At 39.5% G+C, this 23,740-nt stretch overlaps 1 protein-coding gene across 1 annotated transcript; it reads right to left on the bottom strand.

Annotated features, from left to right (window-relative positions):
* Positions 1-977: 977 nt before the first annotated feature.
* On the bottom strand, positions 978-23,134 carry nudt14 (nudix (nucleoside diphosphate linked moiety X)-type motif 14). Its single transcript, XM_058613815.1, has 5 exons — positions 22,985-23,134; positions 12,411-12,454; positions 6,833-6,897; positions 4,451-4,745; positions 978-1,573 (listed from the first exon to the last, which is right to left on the bottom strand). Exons 1-5 carry the CDS (start codon positions 23,063-23,065, stop codon positions 1,324-1,326), a joined length of 735 nt encoding a protein of 244 aa, XP_058469798.1. The 5' UTR covers positions 23,066-23,134; the 3' UTR covers positions 978-1,323.
* Positions 23,135-23,740: the final 606 nt, after the last annotated feature.

Raw genomic sequence — 23,740 nt, 5'->3', positions numbered from 1 at the left:
ACTTTCCGCATACATATAAGAACTTGGCTCTTGAGGACAAACTTGTGTGAGTATATCGCAATAATCGTGAAAATATCATATCATGACTTAAATACCGTGATAGAATCGTATCGTGGTGTCTCTGGCGATTCCCACTCCTAGCTAGCTTGTGTCCTCCATTTTCGCAGCAACACAAATCCCAATTGTCTTATTTTTCTCAGCTCCATCTGCTGGACTATGTAGTGTCATTACTTCAGATAACCTGATGCACGTTAAGACTGAATATTTTTAGAACTCTACCAGTTTTTTTTTAGGTTCCAGTTCGAACTTTTTCTCCTAAGGTTGAACAAAGTGACAGCCCTATAACTTTGGCGTGATAAAATGTAAGCTGACCAGAGCTAACTAGCAGCACACGGTAGCATTGTGGCTAGTTCACATTGTTAGGGACGGAGAGTGGAGAACGGAAAATTCCGTATTTTCATATTGGCAATTTCTGAGTAAACACAAAGAGTAATCATACAGCAAAGAGTGACAATAAGTGTGGGTTGACAAAGAAACATAATGTACATATTTAGTTAAATTATAAAGGATCAGGAGTTTCATGAATCAGAAATTCATTATTATGATAATTATAATAATGTGACACGAGCGCAGAACTTGCTGCGGGAAATGTTGAAGAGTTCGAGGAATGGAAAATGCTGCTTTTCAAAGTGAGCAACATTTTTTCAAGGTAAAGTTCAAGATCCACAGTTAAAAAATCAGTGGAGCATTCCTCTAATCAATGTCAGGCAAATGAAATCAGTGAGATATATATATATATATATATATAAATATATATATATATACATACATATACATATATACATACATATACATATATATATATATACATACATACATATACATATATACATACATATACATATATATACACATACATATACATACACATACATATACATATATATATACATATATATATATATATGTATCCAGCCATTTTCTTTAAAACAGATGGCACAGAAAGTACAATAATTTAATAATAACTAAAAATAAAATTAACCTGGATTTGAATTGAAAGTGCCAGAGACAACCAGCTATGGCAAATATAAAGTTTTTAGGACAACTATTCTAAAATGTGAAAAGGTAAAAAGGAAAAACAAAGCCTAATTTACCTGCTGGCAACAGGACAAGGGTCCTCATCATGTGCCGATATGCAAAAAGGCAACCGATGAAGAACCATGAGGGGAAGAATGGATGTGCTGGGCCAGTGTTTCATTGAGTTTGGAACAAATGGTCGAAAAGACATTTTTTTTCTTTTTCTTTTTTTTTTGTAAATTCTAGTTAGACATTAGTCGAGATCTTGTACTTGGGTGACATGTTATTATGGAACCAGATGAAGCTAAAGAGGACGCCCATGGTTTTGGGTAAACGCTCGTCGTAGGCGAACGTCATTGCCTCGTGCAGCGGAACTTTGACCACCTCGATCAGCTCCCCCTCCTGTGGCTCACCGCCACCTGCGCTCACGCAGTTGTCATCTGACACCTCGGCGTAAAACATGGTCTGCTTGGCGCCCGTTACCCCTACACCTGACCTGAGGAGGGAGAGAAAAAGCATAGAGAGGGGAAAAGAAGGGTTGGTTTCCATATGTTTAGCACTTAAAGATTCTAGAAAAGGCCTGTTATCTTAAACAAGGTGTTTTCTCAGTGTGACATCCTTGCTAAATAAACAATAACATGGTAGTTAACGTCCATATAAACCATAACTACAATGGTTGTAATGCCTCTGCTAAACCAACACATTCACTCCAAACAACTGTTTTCCAGACTCCATTTCAAAATAAATGTTCATCCAAATCTGAACAGTCATACTCAGAGTCCAAGTGACCATGTGTGCCAAATTTGAAAGGATTCTCTCGGAGAGTTGAAGAGATGAAGCACTCACAAACTTTTCTGTCGCCCAATCAGCTGACTGTCATGGATGGAGCTCAACCATACCGTTCCATTTTACCCTGGTACCCCAAGCGAAGGGTACCAAAGAATGGACCAGTTGGGGCTGGTTAATTTGGTACTAGTCCTAATGGACATACATATCATACTGAACCAAACCGAACGGTTCCACTTAATGGAAACACGGCTTTTACATTTCTGTGATTTACATTTTTAAATTTTTTTTCATACATAAAGTTTTTCCTTACTAATGTGAGGGTCTTGACTTGACCTCACTTGATATGACTTGACATGCGTGTAGCCCGCCAAAAAAAAGAGGAATGTGACAAAGTAAACAATGCTATGCACTGACATTAAAAAGCCTTGAACCCTCTCTTTGTCATAATGCATTCCATTCCTGTTGATGCCTGGGAGGATTGATTCACTGTCAACCAAATCTGCTGAATGCTGTGTGTCTTGCTCCACCCTTTAGGTACTGGACCACTGTGCTAGGTTCCCAAAATTTATTTTAGCATCCATGACAATTTCTTTAAAATCTAAAATGCAAATAACTGTGTAACAAAGGGGACTGCTTTGACTTACCTAACTAGTCAGCTGCCAAAATGATAAAGAGCTGGAGCTGTCACTGTAAATCTGTCTCGTCACTTTAAATGCATGAATGAAAGATTATCACATGTGAACGCTGTAATCTATGTCTTTGAATTATGATAACATGAAACCTACAATAACAGCAGAGTTCTTGTGCAGTCATTTAAACCAAAGCAGAGACTTTCTGACCTCGGGTTAGCTGCTATTAACAAATTCTGTCAAAAACACCCTCATAGGGGGGTCATGAGGGTTAAGATGATACTCATCTGCTTAACATGGAGGCAGCCCACACATAACAGTGGCCATAGACGACACCAACAAAGCTGCAGGAGGTGTGCAAGTCAAATCAAAAGAGCGATTACAAGAGACGTATGTCAAAGCTGCGCAGGTGCTGCCACGTCTGATGTGGGACACTTTCAGCTGCTTTCGGCGTCTCACTGTAGCTTCTTCATGTCACACTAACAAAGACTGATGCTCCTTATCACTTCACTTCCAAAACCACACATCGTATATCACATTTCTCCATTTTACAACATCTTCCAAAAAACTGTCAGTCACTGACTTTGGGGTTTATCATTTTGAATTTTGATAGTTTTCCAGCGATTTGATTAATTAAATACATTTTCCTCTGATTATGATGGATGTGCCAATGACAACAGAAAAATGTGAATTTATAACTAATATTTTTGTCCTGGGATCACTGCATACTGGTTTGCCCTTTACCTGCCTATCATCGTTAATGACTAAGGCTGCAGCATAAACTAACTATAAACTAATAATCCATTCTAGGACTGGATTACCATTTTGAAAAAATATCTAATTGTGATTATTTTGACAGGAATTGCGATTGCAATTTTGTTGTTTTTTGGAGCAAAGAACTGCACAAAATATTCACATTTAAGAAGCGGGAAAAAGAGTTTCCCAAACATTTGATACACCAAGTACCAGCTGAAAAGTGTACCACAGTTGGAGAACCATGGGATTATTCTATTCTCAAAATAATTTCAGTACAATAATACATCATCCAATAGAGAATCAATTAGACTATTACCATAAGTCCTAAGTGCATCTCCCATTGTTAATAACAAGCATTTAGTTGGTGATTACTATAGGGTTGTCGCGGTTACCACACGCTGTACTGTTGAACCACTTTCATTAACCGCACTGTAAATCCTTTAACCACGACAGCTCTAATTACTATAGAAATAAGATGATATAACCATAAAATAACTTCCTTATAACACACTTATTACCATAGTGTTACTGCACCAGGAGCCTGGTCTTTGACCAATGGATGAGCAGGAGGTCGTAGTGGCATGTAATAAGTAATGAGCGTGAATAAATAATCACATATACAGACAGCTTTGCGTGCATATTGTCTTTTAAGGACCTATTGTTTTGTTTTTTACTTTAGCGTGACACCATGACATTCCTAAACTTAAAAGCTCTACTTGGCTTCATCTGTATTTACAACCATAGAAACAAGCATCAAAGAGCAAAACAACCAGACTCATCCAGATTGTGGGTAACACTTCATGAGTCTGGAATCAGGATGTGGACAGCTGGGTTAAGATACAGATGTGGCTCGATGAACTAACAACTATTGAAATCCATTTGTCTGGGGGGGAAAAAAAGCCTTTACCTGCCACTCCTTCAAAAAATACAGGTGTGAGAGACTGAAGCTTGAATGACTTGGGTGGTATCAAGATGTTTAATCATGTATTAAAAAGCTTACAAGAATTCCCAACCCACCAATAAGTAAGAAGCTCCAAATGTAGGTTATATCTGATGGAAACAAAGCTCAAGAGGTTCAGAATTTATACCTTATATAGTAATTAGTATAGTACAGTAAAAAATAGGACATCTAGAGAGCGATATTAAAAGCACTGCTCTAAAATATCTCCATGTTTAGAATGGCTTTACAACCAGCTCACCTATAAGAAGTAATCTTCTTCAGCTTGGACACGGGTACATCGTAGCCACACTCCTCCAGCACCTCCTGCCGGGCGATCTCCTCCAGGGAGAGGTCAGGTTTGTCCACCAGTCCGGCACAGAGCTCGTACGTGATGCCCGTTGAGGCCGGAGGCCACTGAGAGGAGCTCTGGCCCTCCGAGGCCGATTGGCCCTGCTCGGACTCGGGGGCCGCGGCCTCGGTGGAGCCCTCGCCGGTTTTCTCGGCAGACTTTGGCGGCTGCCTTTTGATCCTTTCCCACTCAGACATATAAACAGCTGGTGGGAGAAAACAAAGAATGTGTTGTTATTCGTTAAGTTGAGGGGGTATTATTTTTTTTTTTACTGTATTAACAAAAACCTGGAGGACTTAGGTTTCTACAAATATCTGAGTTACCCAGTCAACAAAGACAATTACTGTTTAAACACTCCTTGTATATGACCTAGTAGATGGTAACATGAGACAAGATATGGTCTTAGATTTTGAATATTGTCATACCGTGATAAGGTATCTGTGATGACTTGTTGACTCCTTGTTTTTAAGGCTGTTGCATTGATAGTCATCACATTAATTAGATTGAATAAATTAGTGAAATACACTAAATATTATAATCAAAATATATTATATTCAAAAAAGTCAGTTAAACACTTATAATACAATCATTTTAAGCCAAAGGAAAAAAACTGCTTTTCTCTAAAATGAACGGTAACAACTGTATTTTATCATGTAATACAAATCAAAAGGAGTAGATATTTTATTATTAAGTGTATTAACAGTGTATTGTCACTCTTCTTTGAGAAATTAGTCCAGAGAAACAACCTGTGTGCATCTTTATATCGCCATATATCTCCTATATAGGCTTAAAACTTTGTACATATAAAACATAATGTACTCATCCTAACCATGCTGGTACAGAGATTTTTTTTATATATTATTTTCACCTTAGGGTTACTTTCACTAAGCCAGGCTGTTGCGCAGCGACTAAGCGGCTGCATCGTTTACATCAGAGATCAGCTGGTCGTGCTGAGACTTGGCCATCATTTCAGCGGCTGTATTATGGAGATGAAAACACCGGGGATGCAGAGGTGGAGATTTAGCATCCCCTCCATCATCACGTATGACGTGACATCCCTGGACAACATGACGGATGAGCTAACGATGTTAGCCCGGAGTCAGAGGGATTACCGGGAGTGTAGCTCGATGTGCTTCATGGAAACTTGGAAATGACACTAGGATATTCCTGACCACAATGTGTCCATCACCGGGCTTTCACACCTACTGAGCCGACAGGGATTGCACCGGGGGTGGCAAAGTCACTGAGTTACCACAATGTATTGCAGAGGCCTTACAGTATTATAATTTGACTGTGAATATTAGAGCAATTAAAACAGTGCCTGGACAGATTTATTACTAAGCACAACTAATTATTTAGGGAAAGTAACATTAAATCAACTTGAGCTTTACATTTTAATAACTTTCATCAATAAACTGATTTGTTTATAGACTGTTTATCATGTTATCTTGTCCAAAGAATAGCATGACATAACAATGCAAGACAAAACAATTTCCATGTCTTCTACTGCCAGTCACTGTGATGATTATGTAATGAATGATGAATAAACTAAATGAAATAAAGAAAATCTGTTGAATAGTAATAAGGCTGGACAGCTGTAAATGGAAACTGTCTCTATTTATGCATTTGTTTTTCTTGAAGGAAAATAAATTCAATTTCAAACCTGGTTAAAATTGTGCAAATTCATGCTGGACACAGTTAAAAGAAGCATTACATGTCATCCATTAAATTAATAAGATATAAGGGTTGTTGCAACACTTACACTAATCAAAAGGCTGGAGGAAAACCTCTGAAACTCTCAGCAGTTTCTTTTGCCCCATAACTCAAACATATCTCCGCAAATGTATTTTCTGATATCAGTAAACAGATGGATATACCGTACACTCCCTGTCTAAAAAGATGAATGCCATTCTTAGCTGCAGACAAACTGTGATTTCATTCAGATAAAGCACCAGATTTGTTTCCCTCACAGCAGTGAGAGAGTGGAGGAACAAAATATATCAGTATATCAGTGCCCAGACTTCCTTGAATTTAGCACAGTGCACTGTGGAACAATCCCTGGTGACTTCTGACAAAGGAGGTTGGGCCGCTTTGTAACTGGGGCCTCATGCGGTCTATTTATGAATCTGCATTGTTATCAAGACTCCGTTAAATAAACAGGGATTGTAATGTACTGCTTTTTTAGTAAAAGTGCCCACAGGATAGATATAACAATCTCGATGAACGATGGTGACAAAGGGAAAATGAATTAGCGGTGTTGAGTGGCACTGTTGGCGTGTGATGAAAACGTACCTGGACGAAACTGCTTGACGAGGATAAAACAATGTGAGGTGGTGTTGAAGATCAGCACTGATACACTGAGGAAAGGAGGAGAAATACGGTGTTAAAGAGAGGTCACAAACGGGCAACATTTTAAATAATATATTCTCTTCCTGCAGATCTGAGACCATTACTGGTTTTACTGGTGTTAAATGTTTTATTTAAGACTTTTTCATCCGATATCAATATCACAACTTTGAGTTTCTACCTCAACCACAACCAGCCATTCAGAAACATAATTCTCCTACTATGCTCCGATAAAGAAGAAACAAACATGGCTCAGCTAAAATACTCTTCACTTTAAGATGTATTTATTGGCCTTTTACCGATATAGAATCCACTGACTTTCAAACATACCGGACCAACACAATGTGCCGCTAAAAAAATTAGGAGGAAATGAATAAATGGTAAAGTAGGTGGATCATTAGTAAAAATGGGTCGTCTTTCAACTGGAAGGTTGTGGGTTTAATCCCTGTCTCCACTAGTCTACATGCCGATGTGTCCCTGGGAAAGACACTTAACCCCAAGTTACTCATGACAGCTGTGCCAGCACCAAGTGAATGGGTGTCAATGGCAAAAAAAAGAGACTGTAAATACAGTCCATTTACCATTTAAAGGCGACATAGAATGCTTGTATCACACACGTGTTAGTTATGGAGGTCTACTTACATATATTAACTTGTTTTCATGGTTAAAAACCTCCTAATCGCTGCAAACGAGCCGATCAAAATATCTCCTCACTGACGCTCTCGTCAGCTGCGCTGTTTCAGACCAAAACCACACCCCCAGAACGTGGACTGTGTTGTGATTGGCCAGCCAACGTGAGCTTTCCTACTGTCCTGTGATTGGCCAGGTGCCTGGAAGTGACGTAATAGATAGGCCAGCTCTCAGATACACAGCTCCCCCTCTGGCACGGTGGATGCTCTGCATCGCAGCAGCTACAACGAGAGTAGTTCTTCTTCTTCTGCGGTTGAATGTACGCAACCGGATGTGCCCGGACTAGTGCCCGCACCGGGAGGCGCTACGGTGGTGAGAGGAGTGGTGAGGATTTCTGATGACGACATCAAATTAAGGAAGTGCCGATCCGCTTTGCAGAGCCCAGGAAAACAATACAACACTATTTTCTCAGCAGTGGCTGAACTGTTGTTCTGAAACTTTAGGGTTTCATAAACGAGGTAATGACGCAGATACACACACACAAACGCAGCGTTAATTGGAGCTTCCGGTCTATGTCACCTTTAAATTAAATTATGAATGCTAAATAATGACTTTAATAACCGTCATGTGGTCATTTTCAAAATCACAGTCCCAAGTTAACATTTGTGTGGGCTGTATGTAGATTTGCCACTTCAAATTTCTTGGACATGAACAGATTCAATTTTAATCTGTTATATAAATCACTCAGACCTTCATGGTTACAAATCATAAATTATAATCTGGATTTAAAATGTCTTAAACTGGTGGTGTGCAACTTTTACAACTAAATAAATGCCCAATGTCTGTTATATTCAAATATTGTCAAATGAGTTCACACAATTATTTTGAAGCCATAACAATAAAGCAAGACAACTGCAATCGGATTAGAGTAATAGACACATAAAGTCTCAGAAGTGACTTTACTGCTCAAAAAAGCCAGTAATTCAGAAGTTTGATGGGATAAACACTTCATGCCCCCACCTGCCCCAGTGCTGATGCTGGTGTATACGCACATACGCTCCCTCACTCAGGTCTGATAGATTTCTGGTGAAGGACGCAGCATACAAATAATGTTCCGTCATTTCTGTTCATAAAGTCCACACAGAGGCAGAATAATAACAAGCAAGAGGCTAAATTCCAACTTAAAACATATATACCTGTTGATTTTTAATGCTAACTAATACGCTCACAGTAGCATGCATGAAGATATGTCACTATTTCCGTTAACAATTTTGCAACCATGCATAGAATATGTGATAGAAAATCAAATCTGAAAATGTTTGAATGACTCAGCACTAACAATAAAATGCTTCCCCACTGGCATCTATTACATTGTGTACAGGCAGCTATATTCACGCCCTCTCTTTTTGTGTTAAGTTGTGTGTGTGTGTGTTTGTGTTGATGTGTGTGTATATAAAACTGTGTGACTGTCGCTGCCAGTGGAGACTTGAGGCCCGGGGACTGTGCTGGGAAAGCGGATGTGTCTGAGGCAGCAGGAAGCCCTGCCCTGTCTTTCCCATGGTGGCTCTTATGTCTTGTTTCTAGCTACAGCACCAGGGATACCGATTTAATATGTGTGTAATACATACGGTGCATTTAAAATGTGTGTTTCTGACATTATGTAAGAGCACCAGCTGACCTGGTTTGTCCTTGCTTGATACATTTCTTGTCATTGCCTGGCAACTGCTTTCCACCTGGGGTCAAAGCCTGTTTAGCAGTTTCTCATTGAACAGGTTTGTCATTCAAACTTCAGGGAAACGTGGCTTAAATTTCACGTTGCGATATCTGATAACATTTGGCGAATGCTGCTGAACCAGGCTGAGAAGTTGGTCAACAATTTTATTGTTCAAACAGAATGATTGTAACTTTATCAGCCAGTATCTTGAGCCCCTATTTCTGCACACCTACAAGGACTGAATATTGAACATTGTGCACCATTATCTCCATTTGCACATTTCAGTTTGACCTGAATACAGAGACACAAAAGGCAGAGCTTTTGAATTGGGATTAATGACAGTTTTACAGAGTGGCTTTTCATAATAGGTCTAAACAATTGTGAACTCAGACATTGCAGAACAACACACACTACAAAACAGTTTATTTCAATCATACTATGGCTTTCAGTGTCTTGTATCTACAGCCCAACCAGTTACAGAAACATAAAATTCCAATACATCCATCTGCCTGACAAGTGAGCAAGCAATGGAAACCCACCATAAAACCACTTGTGGGCCCAAATCTGTAAAGAAAACTCCACCACCACAACTGTAGTGTAGACCACATGAATGGATAAGGTAATATGGCAGCTTTAGCCCAAAAGTGGACCACACAAGCCTGTGGCATGAAAGCTGTCCCCGGAGGCAGGTCAGGGTCCTGCAGTGCTGTTCCACACCATTACTGCTGTTCTACAGTTTCCTACTGAAAAAAAGTCTTTCTAATGGTTTAACCAAGACACAGGTTAAATGGACGCTCAGGACTTTTCACGCACAGTTTAACTTTTTTTCTGCAGAGCTTTCTCGCTGGCCGGAACTACAAACTGGGCTATGGCAGACATGTGAGGAGAAGGATTAAGGGGAGTACTTTTTACACAATTATATTATCACCATGTTCTTGTTGTACGGGGGGAAAACCAGGAGAAGTTCTTTATAATCCGTCACCGATACAAACATGAAGCAACAACGCAGCCGACAACTCTACAATCCAAATTGCCTGTAGGTCTTGTAACTTAAAAAATGTTTTGTACACACCGCTTGTCATAATTGTTACCCTCAAGTTATCGAATTATCTTCCACTGATCTCAAATATGATTAATCACTCTCCAATTAAGTAAAGCTGCACGTTTTTTTTGCTCCCCCTTTCACAGCTCCTGGAAACTATTGGTGGAAATTTAAACTACCTGTGTGTTACAAATTGATTGAAACTATTTCCCCTAACGTATACTCTGACTCTCATAAAAAGTGACTCTCTGTAATAAACAAGCACCGCTGTCCAAACATGCCCATAAACACAGAGGTGGCAAAATAATGAAGCACGATGTGCTTTTGTAAAATTGGAGAGCGCTTATGACCACGCACTTTTAAAATGTATTTTAGGGGGAGGGAGGGATTGCTATTCTATCAGTGGTAAAGTCAGATTGTGCCAGATTTTAAAGAGTTAAGAGGGCACAACTCGCAATTTACCAATCTGCAGCCAGCCTTTACTCTAGTGTCCAAAATGAGGCAATTTTTCCGCCTCAGTCTTCACTCTGACCCAGAGGTCTTACACGTCCTATGCTCTGAAGGACAATTGAAGAAAAACTCTTGGGTCCATCGTGTTGAAACGAGCAAAATGAAGTGACAAACCCCAACATACTGGAGAGATTAACTATCCATCATATTTGGAAACACATTGAAATCCCACAGTTGAGCTGGAGGTGATGATTGGGGAAAAGGACTTCTGGAACTACCTTGTAAAAGTAAAAGTGGTGGGAAACTAATGGATTGATGGATGGTGACAAGGACAAATCATATTAAATTACCTTCTTAATGGGTTTTTGTAAATTTAGAATGGGTTTACAGCCAAATCCTCTCAAAGAGAAGACATCTTAGTCTTGGTAAGGGACAAAAAATGATAGGTTGAAAGTAAATGCTTGTGAAACCTAAGGAAACGGCGAGGACTCCACATAGAAGTAGTGCTCACAAAAATAATCTATGTTCTTAAAACCTTATTTGGTCTTTATTCAAATCTGTCTTTCACATTTTTTGCCCTACTGAGAAGAAAATGTCACGCATTCTTAAACAAAAAAGCAAAACAATCCTGGCTCCATTCATTGTAGGCTGATGGGGGAATGAGCGTTTCCACCTGAGGAAAAGCTGGATGTTCCCATGGGCTATATTTCTTTACTGCTTTTGTCTCGGTGGTACTATTTTTCACAGGGACCTCTTTTGGGGTCAGGAGTGGAGGAAAGAGGGCTTAAATGGCCTGAGACTTGCCTCGGGACATTTCGGTATCCTGGGCAAAACAAAATGTAGGAACTGGGGATTTGACACAAATGTGTGATATTTCTCTTACAGTGTCCCCTGTGAAGCTCAGATATTTATAGCCATTCCCCAAGTACAATAACAGGGCACTAGAACACACAAAAAGACAAGGCCTAAGGAATGGGAGCAGAACACAATTGTGGGACTAACCAAGAAAAGCTGGTCTGAAACCACAGTCACAGTATTTCATTATTATTTAAGGACATGTGATGAAAGACTTGTCCACTGCCTCTTGCCCAATGTCAACTGAGAAGAGCTCCAGCTTCCCCATGATCCTCAAAGGATAAGCAGTGGACGACATGGTCACACAAGTCACCCAAGCCAAGTGGCCTTTACCACTTTATTGCCTCAAAACGGACATTAGGATGTTTGTCAAACAGTTTGAAGATTTGAGGGAGGTCCTGTTTGTTAATAGTCCATGCTGTGTGCACTTTCTTATTTGGATAGTCAAGTCATATCATCATCAATACACATTCTGATAAGTTAGATGTGTGCTGGCCTGAGGCGCAAACTTAGATAAAATCCACATTCGTCTGAAATAATAAAAAAGTTGCAACATTGCTCAACAAAATTCCACTGCTGATGTGAAAGCCTTGCTCAATTGGATTCAGGCTCGGTAAATATTATAACCACGTGAATAAATCACACAAAGATGTATCTGGTGAGAAAAAACCTTTAACATAATAGGTATTTTTTAAAGAAGTGAAGTCTTGACTTTGCCAAACTCCATATCAATGTTCCCAACACTGTCTGAGTGAGCTGGTTTTTATTCATTTTGCAAAATAAAATGTTGGGTACTGCTTTTCTTCAGCAGTAGTGAGTAAAATGTGTTTTACCTGTCATGGGTTTGCACGAAGTCCCAGGTTTTCTTTGTGCCATTCTGTGAAGGAATAACACAAAACACAATTAAGGCAAATTCAACCTTCCAACAATATACTGCATCTGCTGAGATTTTTATTCATCCTAGTCACAGTTATCCAAAAACATTACATCAGTAGGACCTTGAACAATCAACTGCAATTACTCCAAATGTAATGCTTTTGGATTCCAACAATGTTTCTAAAACAACATTCAGTGAGATAAGATGAATTAAGTGCACCACCACCACCAACACCACATCTCGCCCACTTTGTTGAATGTGACTTTGTATGGCAGGATGTCAAATCATCTAATTTCTTTTAAGTGTAATCACAACAACTACCCAATAAGCGATGCCTGCTTGGGCACGCTAAAGTTATATCACCGGCCACACCTAATGAAAACATGTGCAGATGCAAAGTCAAAAGAAAAGCACACTTCCTGCATCAGATGACACGCTTTTACTTTGTCGATTGCAGCTCAATGAGCATGTGAAATAAAATACAAACTCCAGTGTTCATAGAACTGCATGACATTGTTTGTATTACATTTTGCTTTGTCAACACATGTGAAAAGGCCAGTGTGGCTAACATGATTTACTATTAAATTCAAATAAATGCTGGCAATAAAAGGAACTAACTTCCTGTGCCATGATTTATACATTTGTTTTATTATGGTCCTGGTATTTATTTATTGATATTTCTCTATTAGCCAGTGTGCCTTACTGTAAGGGATTTCCTGCTGTGACTGCTTCTTATATAACATCTAATAAAGCAATGCAAATCCAAACTAGAATGAGCTGCAGGGAGGGATTCCTGATGACTAATTGCTGAAACACGTCCTGTAATCACAGAGCAGCTGAATAGACAGAAGTTGTAACTAAGTGTTTTCATGCCCCATGGTCACATCCACACATCAAGAGGACGCAAAGCTGCTCACACCTTTAGTAACTTTCCAGGAGGGATAGTTGATGCAGGTGTGTGTGCTCAGCACAAAAGAGCTCATCAGAGACGCTGGCATACGAGACCTTAAACCTGTGGGCAGTGGCACAAACACTGACTGAAGGGTTGGCTTGTTACTCTGTAGGAAGTGTGAAAGGACAATCTGATCACCGCCCTGATAATCTGGTTCATTTTCATTCACACCAGATGAAGCGAGAGCAGGCAAAGTTTCAGTTGCCAAACCCAGTAGACATGACACTTAAGCCCTATTGGTGTTTAACTACTTGAACTACTTACCATGTTCATAATGCATGAAGATGGTTTATACACAAAATCTGAGTCCATATCCAAAAAAAATCAGTGAAGGGTCTGCATCATTGTGTACCACACACACACACAGATCGAGAGAACTCACAAACTGGCAATGCAAGACATTACATGTTTGAATCTAAAGGTACTTCAGTAAGTTATGTGTTATGTGTTTTTAAAGTGGAACTATGCAGGGTTTTTTTAGGGTTAGGGTTAGTTACCATAATTTACCAGCTTTAACCAGGTTAAATGGCTCGTTGTGGGGAGATTGGGGGCTGTTTTCACTCCCCCTACAGTCTGTTAGCAGAGAATCAGTCTTGCAAGATCAGGACTGTCAACCTGGAGTCAGGAGGTCTTGTGAGAAACACTTGCCTTACGGCACTACATGAACACACACACACACCCTGAGGAGGTACAAGTTATTTTAACGTTCATTATGGCAGAGCTGGCAAGAGGAAGTGAGGAAGAGGAAACAATCAAGCGAGGGGCCACACACGAGTAAACATCGGATTGGCTTTTTTCAAAAAACACAGAAGCATGCAAAACGGACGGCATCCCCGCATTCTTGCTGTTGCTATTGGCACTTTCTCGACGTTTGCTATTGCTGTAAAGGTGTTTGCTCGGCCATTTTTATGAGCAATGTCTGTTGCTGGTTTGTTTTCAGTGGGTGGTTGGCTGTTCTTCCATCGGCATGGACATGGCTCCATGGCTTGCATTCGCCGGCTCCATTAATAAAAAAATAAATGCACATGGCCAGGAGAGGGGATGAGAGGGGGAGGGACAGTGAGGATAAAGTGGTAGCTTCATAGAAAAACTGGCAAAGTTCCACTTCAACATAGTTTTACTCATCCAGACAATTTGGAGCTGCATGACATGGGAATAGTTCCTTAGTCGGAGCACAAATTTTCATCACTGTCGGAAGCCAAAATCATGATCATTATTGAAACACGATCGTGTCAAGGTTTATTTTTAACAGTAGAATCCACTTATTGGCATTTTTCAGCTGTAAACCAACTGTATACATTTTGTCTTGCTTTACTAGCACTGCGTAGCTGATGTGCTTCTGTGACACTTCCGTTAAGCGGTACAACTTTACCACACGTCCCCTCCCTCCACATTACACGCAATCTAAATATGTGTAAGTTGCCCTACATTAACTATGCCTGAGGAAACATGTCCTCAATTCAAATTTAGGCTACCATCTTTTTCTCTCCAACCACAAGCTCGTTCACACATGCAGTGGATGACAGCTTTTGACAAAAGGCTTATTTTTACCTACAACAGATGCACCTTCTTGTGTGCGAGTGTGTTGGTGCAGATCCACTACCACCCAAGCAATGGGAGGAGGTAAAATAGTGAGTTAATTGCACAGAATTGGAGGCACCAGAGGCGAGACATCATTGGACATAATAGAGCTACTGTTGCAACAACAGGCTTGAAGCCACTGTGCCAAAGCTACTATGGGCACCCTTTATATTACTAACTCGATGGAATTAATATTTACACAGTTTTAATTGCATTTAATTGCAAATTGTGAAGGAGTTGCCTTTTGCCAAAGGCTTGTTGAAGACACTTGCTTCATTCACAAAAAAATATCTAAAGATTACATGATTAACTTAATACTGTGCTGTAGGCAAAATTACAGGAACATCTGTCAAAACAATACGAGTTGAGTTTGATGGGAAAAATAACTAAAAACATGAGAATTAAAGCTTGTGGAAGCAAACTGGAGTAAAGCCCAAACATATTTTTATTATGCTCATGTATTTTCCACTTCATCAACCACTTATTTGGCTGATATGAAATGTCAAAGAAACAAAGAAATTCCAACATCAACTACACAAATTCCCATTTGCTGTTGTATATTTACACCTGGGAATAAGCGATAGAGAGAGATGGAGCTAATGAAGACTTGTGTAAATCATATCAACAAACAGATAAACGACGGACTGGTGCATGACCTAACAGTTCACCACCACATGGCCTGAATGTGAAGCCAAGCTAGGATAATGCTGTTCACGCATCATTAACTATAACGTTGTGGTGTGAAATGAGAGCGTTAAGCCAAAGTTTGTGTGGGTTTAGTTATGGGTTTTACTCCCGGAACATCTTCATATACTTTAAAAGCTTTGTCGGGATCAAGGAAAAATTATATACATTTACATACCAAGCAAAGAAAATGTGGTAAAAACAATGGGTTTAAAACAAAGTCAATGTCTTTCAAATATAGGGCTGCAACTAATGACTAATTTTCTACCCAATGATTACCATAATTTGATTAATCTGTGTATTTTTTTCCCCCAATTCATCGATTTGTTGTTTGTTCCATAATAGAGAAAAGTATTGTGGAATTGATGATGAAACCCAAATGATTGCATTTCAACACTTTCTTTGTTACATGGAGTAAAGAACCTGGACAATATTCACAATTAATAAGATGAAAAATCTGAAAAGTTGGTTAGAGATGAATTAATCAATCTGGAAAATAATGTGCAGATTGACTGTTAGTATGTACCTACTGTATATTATTGAACACAAGCTTTTGTACCAGATGTTTTACACGAATATGTGTAAAACAAACCAATCTGCCCTTGTATGTAGGAAACAATACATTTCTGGGGGGACTTTTGGTGAAAAAAATTCAAGCAACAGCTGCCACATAATGTATATAATGTGTGTATAAAAGAGAAAATATAATAAATAACTTAAACTATAACTTTAACTTATAAATAATTTTTCCTGCAGCAGATTTAGGTTAAACTGACTAAAACTGCAGTTTGCATGAATCCATGTGACCTCAAAGAACGGGGGGATGAGGGAGGATGATGCGGACAGATGTGATGATTGTCAGTCACTGGTAAAGTGCTGACATCAAACCTCCTCGCTGCACAGTCATGTCTTTAAAAGATGCTCTAACTGCGCAGTTGTGTCATCAAAGACGCTCCGACGGCGTCCAAGTCAACTGGTGTAATTGCTCGCTCAAAAATCCTGTCATGTCAACAAAAGAGTGTGAGCATCAACATACACATCATTCCTCCGTGAGGCTGAGTCGGCCGCACCCCTCTCACTTTTCATCGATGAAAGCAAAGCTAAGTGTGAAGGCGTGTGTGTGTGTGTGTGCGTCTGTGTGTGTGTGTATGATAAATCACTAGCTGTGACTGAGGCAGGGCTGCACTTCTCATGTCTTGCTGCTTTGTCAAGAGTGCTTGGTAAATAATGAATGAGCAAGATCCCTTTTTCCTGTCGCTGACTCTTTTACAGGTAAAATTATAGGATATTTTCCCTGAGCAAATGATAATATAGATACCAGGACTGATGCTCTGCCCGGTCATGTTGTTAAGATGAGGGATAAAACTAGGCTACACCGTCAAAAAGTCCAGATGTTGTCATGACAGAAAACACAAATGGTACCTTAATTCTATTGATTTTGCACTGCGTTCTACCTCACTGGAAGAATAACAACAATATGTTACAAACAGAACAAACATGAAGCTATGTGAATAAATCTTTATCAGCTAAGTTGTCTTTATTTGACAATCTGTGGATAATTCTTAAATTTGTTGAGGATAAAGGTTGTTAAGTTTACCATAACTGGTCAGTAATTACTGTCTGACTGAATAATGGTTTTAACAATTATGTTTGCTAAAAATATGTGATGTCCCAGTTTTTCAGATGTGATGATCTGACGCTTTTCTTTCTTGCAAATGAATCAAACTGAACTCTTTGGCATCAGCATGAAAACTGGGACATAATAACATGTCTCCCTTTTTGTATTACTATAAGCAAAAATAAGTAGAACTGATTAATAGTAATATATATAAAAGAAATAGACAATAATCTGCAGGTAAATGGAGTAATACAGAGTGAAAAATATGTTGCCAAAATGTTAAAAGACAAGTCACTTAGACACAATTACATGGGTGAAACCTGTAAACGTCTTGATTGCGGTTTGGTTCATTTACAGTAATCACATCAGAATATTACAATTAATTTGATAAGGATGATAACTTCCTTTGAGGTGAAGCCACTCGACCCACACACACACAGAGACACACACACACATACACGTATTCCCTCTCCAGTATCCTGTCATCACTCACAGATGGTGGGGTTCCCCTCATTACGCGGGCCACTTGCTGAGAGAAGGGGAGGGCGGGTTCACGTTGAATGGCCCAGGGGAGACGGAGAATCATGGCTGACATGGATTACGACAGAGAGATTAGCCCATAGAGAGAGAGAGAGAGAGAGAGAGAGAGAGAGAGAGAGAGAGGGGGGGGGAGAGAGGGAGAGGGAGAGAGAGAGAGAGAGAGAGCGCAGGCAGGAGTGGGACCTTGAAATTAATGTGGTCCCTCTGGCTTTGGGCATCCGAAATGCTCCTGTGTGAATGGCCATTGTAGGGAGGGATGTATGGTCTTGATCTTTTAGGTGCTTAAAGTCTAATAACCATCACACACACACACACGCACACGCATGCACACACACACACGCACACAACTCACTAGATCCACTATAAAGCTGGCAGCTGCAAGAGGAAGAAAAAAAAAATCAACTACCTCCTCAAATACAATGGAGCACTCCCTCATTCTCTTGTATTTTTTTTATTTTTGGATTTATCTTCCGTCCTCTTCAGCAGCCTCAACAAAGAAAAGCACAAGTATGATACACCCATTACAACCAGTGAACTAATGATCGGCAAGGTTTAAAAAAAAGAAAACATGACAATGGCAAAAAGCATCTGCGCCTGCATTCAGCGGGTGAAGCTGAATTACAGGATCGGCAGCATTAAATTGGGCCTCGTTAGTGGAACCTGTGCTTAAGTGCCAAAATCTACAATCAAGGACACACACACACACACTCTGTGTTCATGTGCACACCCATGTGACCAATGTGTTGTGTGTCCTCTAGTGAAATCTACAGAGAGCCATTAACCTGTCACATTAACATGTGTGCACAGGATGCACACTTGTACATATTCACCAAAGTTGACTGGATTAGATTTTGTTGCATTATTTGTTATTCCTTATATTAGCAAAAATGTTTGTTCAATTTCATTTAAGATTTTGGGTTAGAGTTCTTTTTGTATTTCATCTACATTTTAGACTTTGCATTGTTTCCTATATACATGATACACAAGTTCACTGCCCCAATTCATTAGGTACACTTGTTTCAAAGATTGTTAATGCAATTAATTTGCACTTAAATGTTCTTCTTCTTTAGGGTTCACCTATCTTGTGTGTCCTTTTCTGTTCCACTAACTGTCCTCATGTCCACCTACACAACACCAATGAACCTTTCTCTGTGGTCAATAAAAACTAACTATTAAAACTGACTGCATGAGTTAGGGGATTTTGGAAAAGTTTTTAATATGCAGAATATCATAGCTCCACCTACTGTACACACACACACACGTTTTCTTGCACTGATTCAAGCCAATAAATATTTATTCATGTGAGAAAATGTGTTTCAATTATAGTCAACAAAGGTGAAGGTGAAGGGGGTCGGTATAAATAATTCTGGATGAATAATTCAAATCTTTATAATGACTAAATGGGAGGCAATTATGCCGCTTTAAGTGTCGTCCTGTGGTTCAGCGTTAGTGTGAGGCACCAGAGGATCTGAACCAGAGATGAGAGGGGCTTCCCAGAGTCAACGAGGGAAAAATCACCTGCTCTGTAGAGTGAGGAGAGGGCGAGGAGACAAAACACCGATAAAGACTAATGATGACGAGAGCCTCTTACACATGGCACCTACTTAAAGTGTGTATTTCTGTGTGTGTGTGTGTGCCTGTGTAGATTTGGGTTAGTGACCAGTGGCTGGGCTGCAGATGTACTCATGAACATGAAAAGGTTTGGGGAAGAGATGCTCCCTCGGTGTGACTGAAAGAGCTTTTGTGAGGAGTCCCCCGAACAAGCCCCTCCTGAGCTGCACAGGAGAGATGAGGAGGATGAAAGAGAGGGCACTCAGTCCACCATCGTCTCTTTTGTCGTCCATCTGCTGTCGTAACCCGTTAGCCATTCTCCTGACAAGCTTAACCCCATGACGCCCATCACAGGTGTGATTCACGGTACTTGAGATTTGAGGCGACGCTATAAAGGGGCTTCTTAAAATCAGAGGTGTGCACCCATTGTGGATTTTTTTTAATGTTTTCTTACTTCCAAATATTCGCACCTCTTCCATTTCATTCATTTTCTACTGCTTAATCCTCCACATGAGGATTGCAGGGGGGCTGGAGACAATCACAGCTGACATAGGGCGAAATGCAAGGTACAAACAACCATTCACACTCCCACCTTTGATCAATTTAGAATGTCCAATTAACCTAAATGGCATATTTTTGGACTGTGGGAGGAAGCCTGAGAACATGCAAACTCCACACAAAAAGGCCCTCGGTTGAAACAGGATCGGAACCAATGACCTACTTGCAAGAATGCTAGCCACTGCCACACCATTAACACCACTCCCTTTGGTTGTTCTGACCTGTGGTGTCTTTTGTCTTTCTTTAATTCAATCATTAAGATTATCCAGTGAGCAATTAAAAAATGATATTTGGCGCCATCCAAGTTTTTTAAAAGTAAGGATCGCTACATACATCAATGCTAAAACAGCTACGATAAAGGCCCAGAAAAACTAATAGATATTGCACCAGAAATGGCGCAAAGTCAAAGCAGTAGAAGAGGAAGTAGAAGTAGTAGAAGTAGTGGCATTAGAAGTAGTAGTGGTAGTAGATGTAGAAGAAGTAGAACAAATAGTAGTAATAGTAGTAGAATAAGTAGTAGTTGCAGTAGTAGAAATAGAAGTAGTAGTAGGGGAAGTCAAAGAAGTAGTAATAGTAATAGTAGTGGTAGAACTAGAAGTAGTAGAAGAATTTGAGCCAGGGGTGACTGCTGATAAGACACATTGCCATTGGTCAAAAACCTGTTTAAACCCAGGAGTAAACTGGGTTTCTGTCCAGTTGGAATGTGCTAAGAATGAGTATACTTCACCCCAATTTCTCAGATTTTACACAGCAGTAGTGATGAACTATCTAACCCAGTAACATAGAAACTGCACAAACATTGTGAAATCTAAAATTGTATTACTGCTGGACTACTGCCTATATTTGGGGAAGGAAACAATTCTCTCCGTGCCAGAAATCCTCACAACATACTGTCGCCACACTTTGTTTTCTCCAAGATCAAAGGCTCATTTATAATAAATTACAATCTCACAAAAACAAGGCTGAATTTACTTCTTTGAGGTTTTAGTTGCACATTTAGGAAAACGAATACATCCCGTTTACTGCCATACAGCTTTCATAAAATAATTGTAAACTCCTTTGGAAAAAGCAAAAGACACTAAATTTGTGTTGTGTTCTGAATAAGCAGCCAAAAACATCTGGATGTAAATGAGTGGATGTACAGATCATAAACCTGCACAAACAAGCACTTGACAGAACATCTGATATATTGTGGTGGTTCAGTGCTGAGCTTATGTCCTTGAGGGCATCTCAATCTTTACAGTACAGCACTGCAAGGGCAGATAAGATAATGGAGAGAGACTTGAATGATAACCTGTCAAGACTGATTTCACGTGAAATCATGTACATATCTTTACCTAGACGTAGAGAGTATATTGCAATATAAATACCTGTTTAATACATCATCATTTGCAGCAATAATTATGTTTTTTTTCTCCTACTGTATTCATGTTGAGGCTGCATCCATGGACAATTATTCAATATGAGTCAGTTGTATTCTATTAGACAGTCTTTTGAATACATTACTCATGGAAATAGAAAAAAGATAAAATGAGAACAGGGATGAAAGGGCAATGTTTGATCCACAAGAGTCTCTGGTTGAGGATTCATTTAAAAATCCACCCCACTGCAGACACTATCTGTGTAAAATGCTGCCCTTGGTCAAACAGATACATTTTTAAATGACCACAAATGGCAATATGTCATGGTTTGAAGGCTAAAAGTTTAAAACAGGAACTTTTTAAGAAGCATTCAATCACACCATTTAAGATTATATGAAGATAAAAAATATTATGGGGTATGAACTCTTAGTTTCAAAACCCATCATGTGCACTGTGTATCAGAGAGAACTCTTGACCTTCTCGTTCATTCGCTGGTTGAAAAACTTAACAGTAAAAGACAGAAACTGTCTGAATAATGTGGTCAAAGTCTGCTCCAAAATAATGGGTACGTGCCTCAATGTCCTTGTTTCAGTCTGGAAGAAACATGTCCAGAAACAATTGCGTATCATAATCATGTCCTTCGTGGTGAATTCTCACTAATGCCATTGGGAAAATGCAACCTGCAACCTCTGAGCAAGACAATCTGTTACACAAAATCATTTGCTCTGCTATTTAACTGCTGAACGCTGAGTATTTGGTCAGGTTTTTCTGGGTTTCAGTGACAATATTGTTCTTGCTCTCTGATCTTTATTGTGCTTGACCTAGGCACTCTGCACCTTGAGTTTGCACAACGTGCTGATTGTTTACCTTTCCTGTGTGGATGTATGTAAATGTCTATGTAGCCAGTGGGCTGTAGAAATTGATTTGTCCTTCAGGGATGAATAACATTTTATTAATCTGAATATTAAACTTTGCAGTGAGTGAACAGACAAAAAGAAATAATGATCCAGGCAGCCTCCATTTTGTCAATATAAGCAGGTTTGAGGGCAAATGTAAGGCAGTGACATGGCAAATCCAATATGAACTGTAATTTCCTGGGCTTTTCTTCTTGAAATTTCCATTATAACACTGACATTTATGGGAGTTTGAACTCTGTTCCAACCAGATCCTCCCAGGGTTTAAAGAGAAGATGCTCCACTGTGTTCCCTAAATAAATCAGTTTGGACCTGGTAAGTGAACTGACCCATACACACGCTAAAGGCAACACAACATGTTTCATTGGCACGAAACACCGTTACCACTCAACTTAATACAACGCATGTGCTAACGTTTACGTGCTTCACAAACCCCAAAATAAACCCCTCTGATGTGAGCTAACGTTAGCATGCTAGCATGTAGCTGCCTACTAGCTTCGTCTACATCACCGCAAACACAGTGGCAGCTGACGAGTCGCCATTTGTGAAAAGTTTAAATAGCAAATATGACATTTGAGTCACTTGTAGTCAAACTGAGAACGAACTACTGCTCGCCCGAGTCCGTGTTTGAGCACATACTTCATTCATGTTATGCTAGCCTAGGTTAGGCTAGCTTGCTAGCCGCTAAATGAATGAAGGGGGAGGGCAGAATTAGCCTGCAGCGTCCAGCAGCCCCCTGTGACACGTTAGGAGAGAAAGGACACAACTCACCTGGTTGTAGTGGACCCGGAGCGGCTTCAGATAGTCGGACTGTGTGCACGGAATCACTTCAATGTTGTTAATTTCCTCCATAGTTCACACTTGGGGCTCAGCGATGGCTGTCTGTCACAGTGCACTGACAGTGAAGGAATGCCTACGGAAGCCCGGAGAGGACCCATGAGCCACATGCGCGCGAGTCATGAGACTGGGAAAAATTCATCATCAGAAAATCAGAAATAATTATTCACATGAAAACTGTATCTGCAGACTATTCACTTTATTTTACATATCTACTAATATCATATATGATTCTACAGCAGGGCTGCTATTTGACTGTATGTAGTAATATTAATAATTCATAATTCGTTTATTTGTCATATTATGTAGGTTAACACACAGTCATGCCATGTTATGGACAAGAGGAAACAGTCAACTCACTATTTACAACACTAGGAAACAGATCTTAATGCAAAAATATAGCAAAATTATCATGCCTGAAAACATTATTGTTTAACCCAGCTTTTTCTAAAATTCTAAAATAATCATCTTAGTTATCATTCTTGTCTTTTAAATGCACTTTTTATTGGAAAATCACACTTTTATCTCTCATGATTTTAATGACTATTTTAATTTTAATGTATTTTTAATGCTTTTTTATTATGATTCATCTAATCTCAATGTCTAGCTTTTATTTTGAATAATGTCATGTTGATGTCTTGCTTTTATTCTGTGATTTTTTTTAAATGTATTTCTATGGCCTTGTAAAGC

Source organism: Solea solea, chromosome 17 (genome assembly GCF_958295425.1).
Source record: "Solea solea chromosome 17, fSolSol10.1, whole genome shotgun sequence".
NCBI classification, from domain to species: Eukaryota; Metazoa; Chordata; class Actinopteri; order Pleuronectiformes; family Soleidae; genus Solea; species Solea solea.
This window is presented reverse-complemented; position numbering and strand designations above follow the sequence as displayed.

Bases quoted from the DNA above. Each gene is read 5' to 3' on its own strand.
- nudt14 (XM_058613815.1), bottom strand. From the start codon at position 23,065: ATGGAGGAAATTAACAACATTGAAGTGATTCCGTGCACACAGTCCGAC. The intron at 6,898-12,410 runs GTAAAACACATT...TCCTTTCCTCAG, and splicing joins TTCGTGCAAACCCATGACAG to TGTATCAGTGCTGATCTTCA. The intron at 4,746-6,832 runs GTACGTTTTCAT...TTCTCCCACCAG, and splicing joins CGTCAAGCAGTTTCGTCCAG to CTGTTTATATGTCTGAGTGG.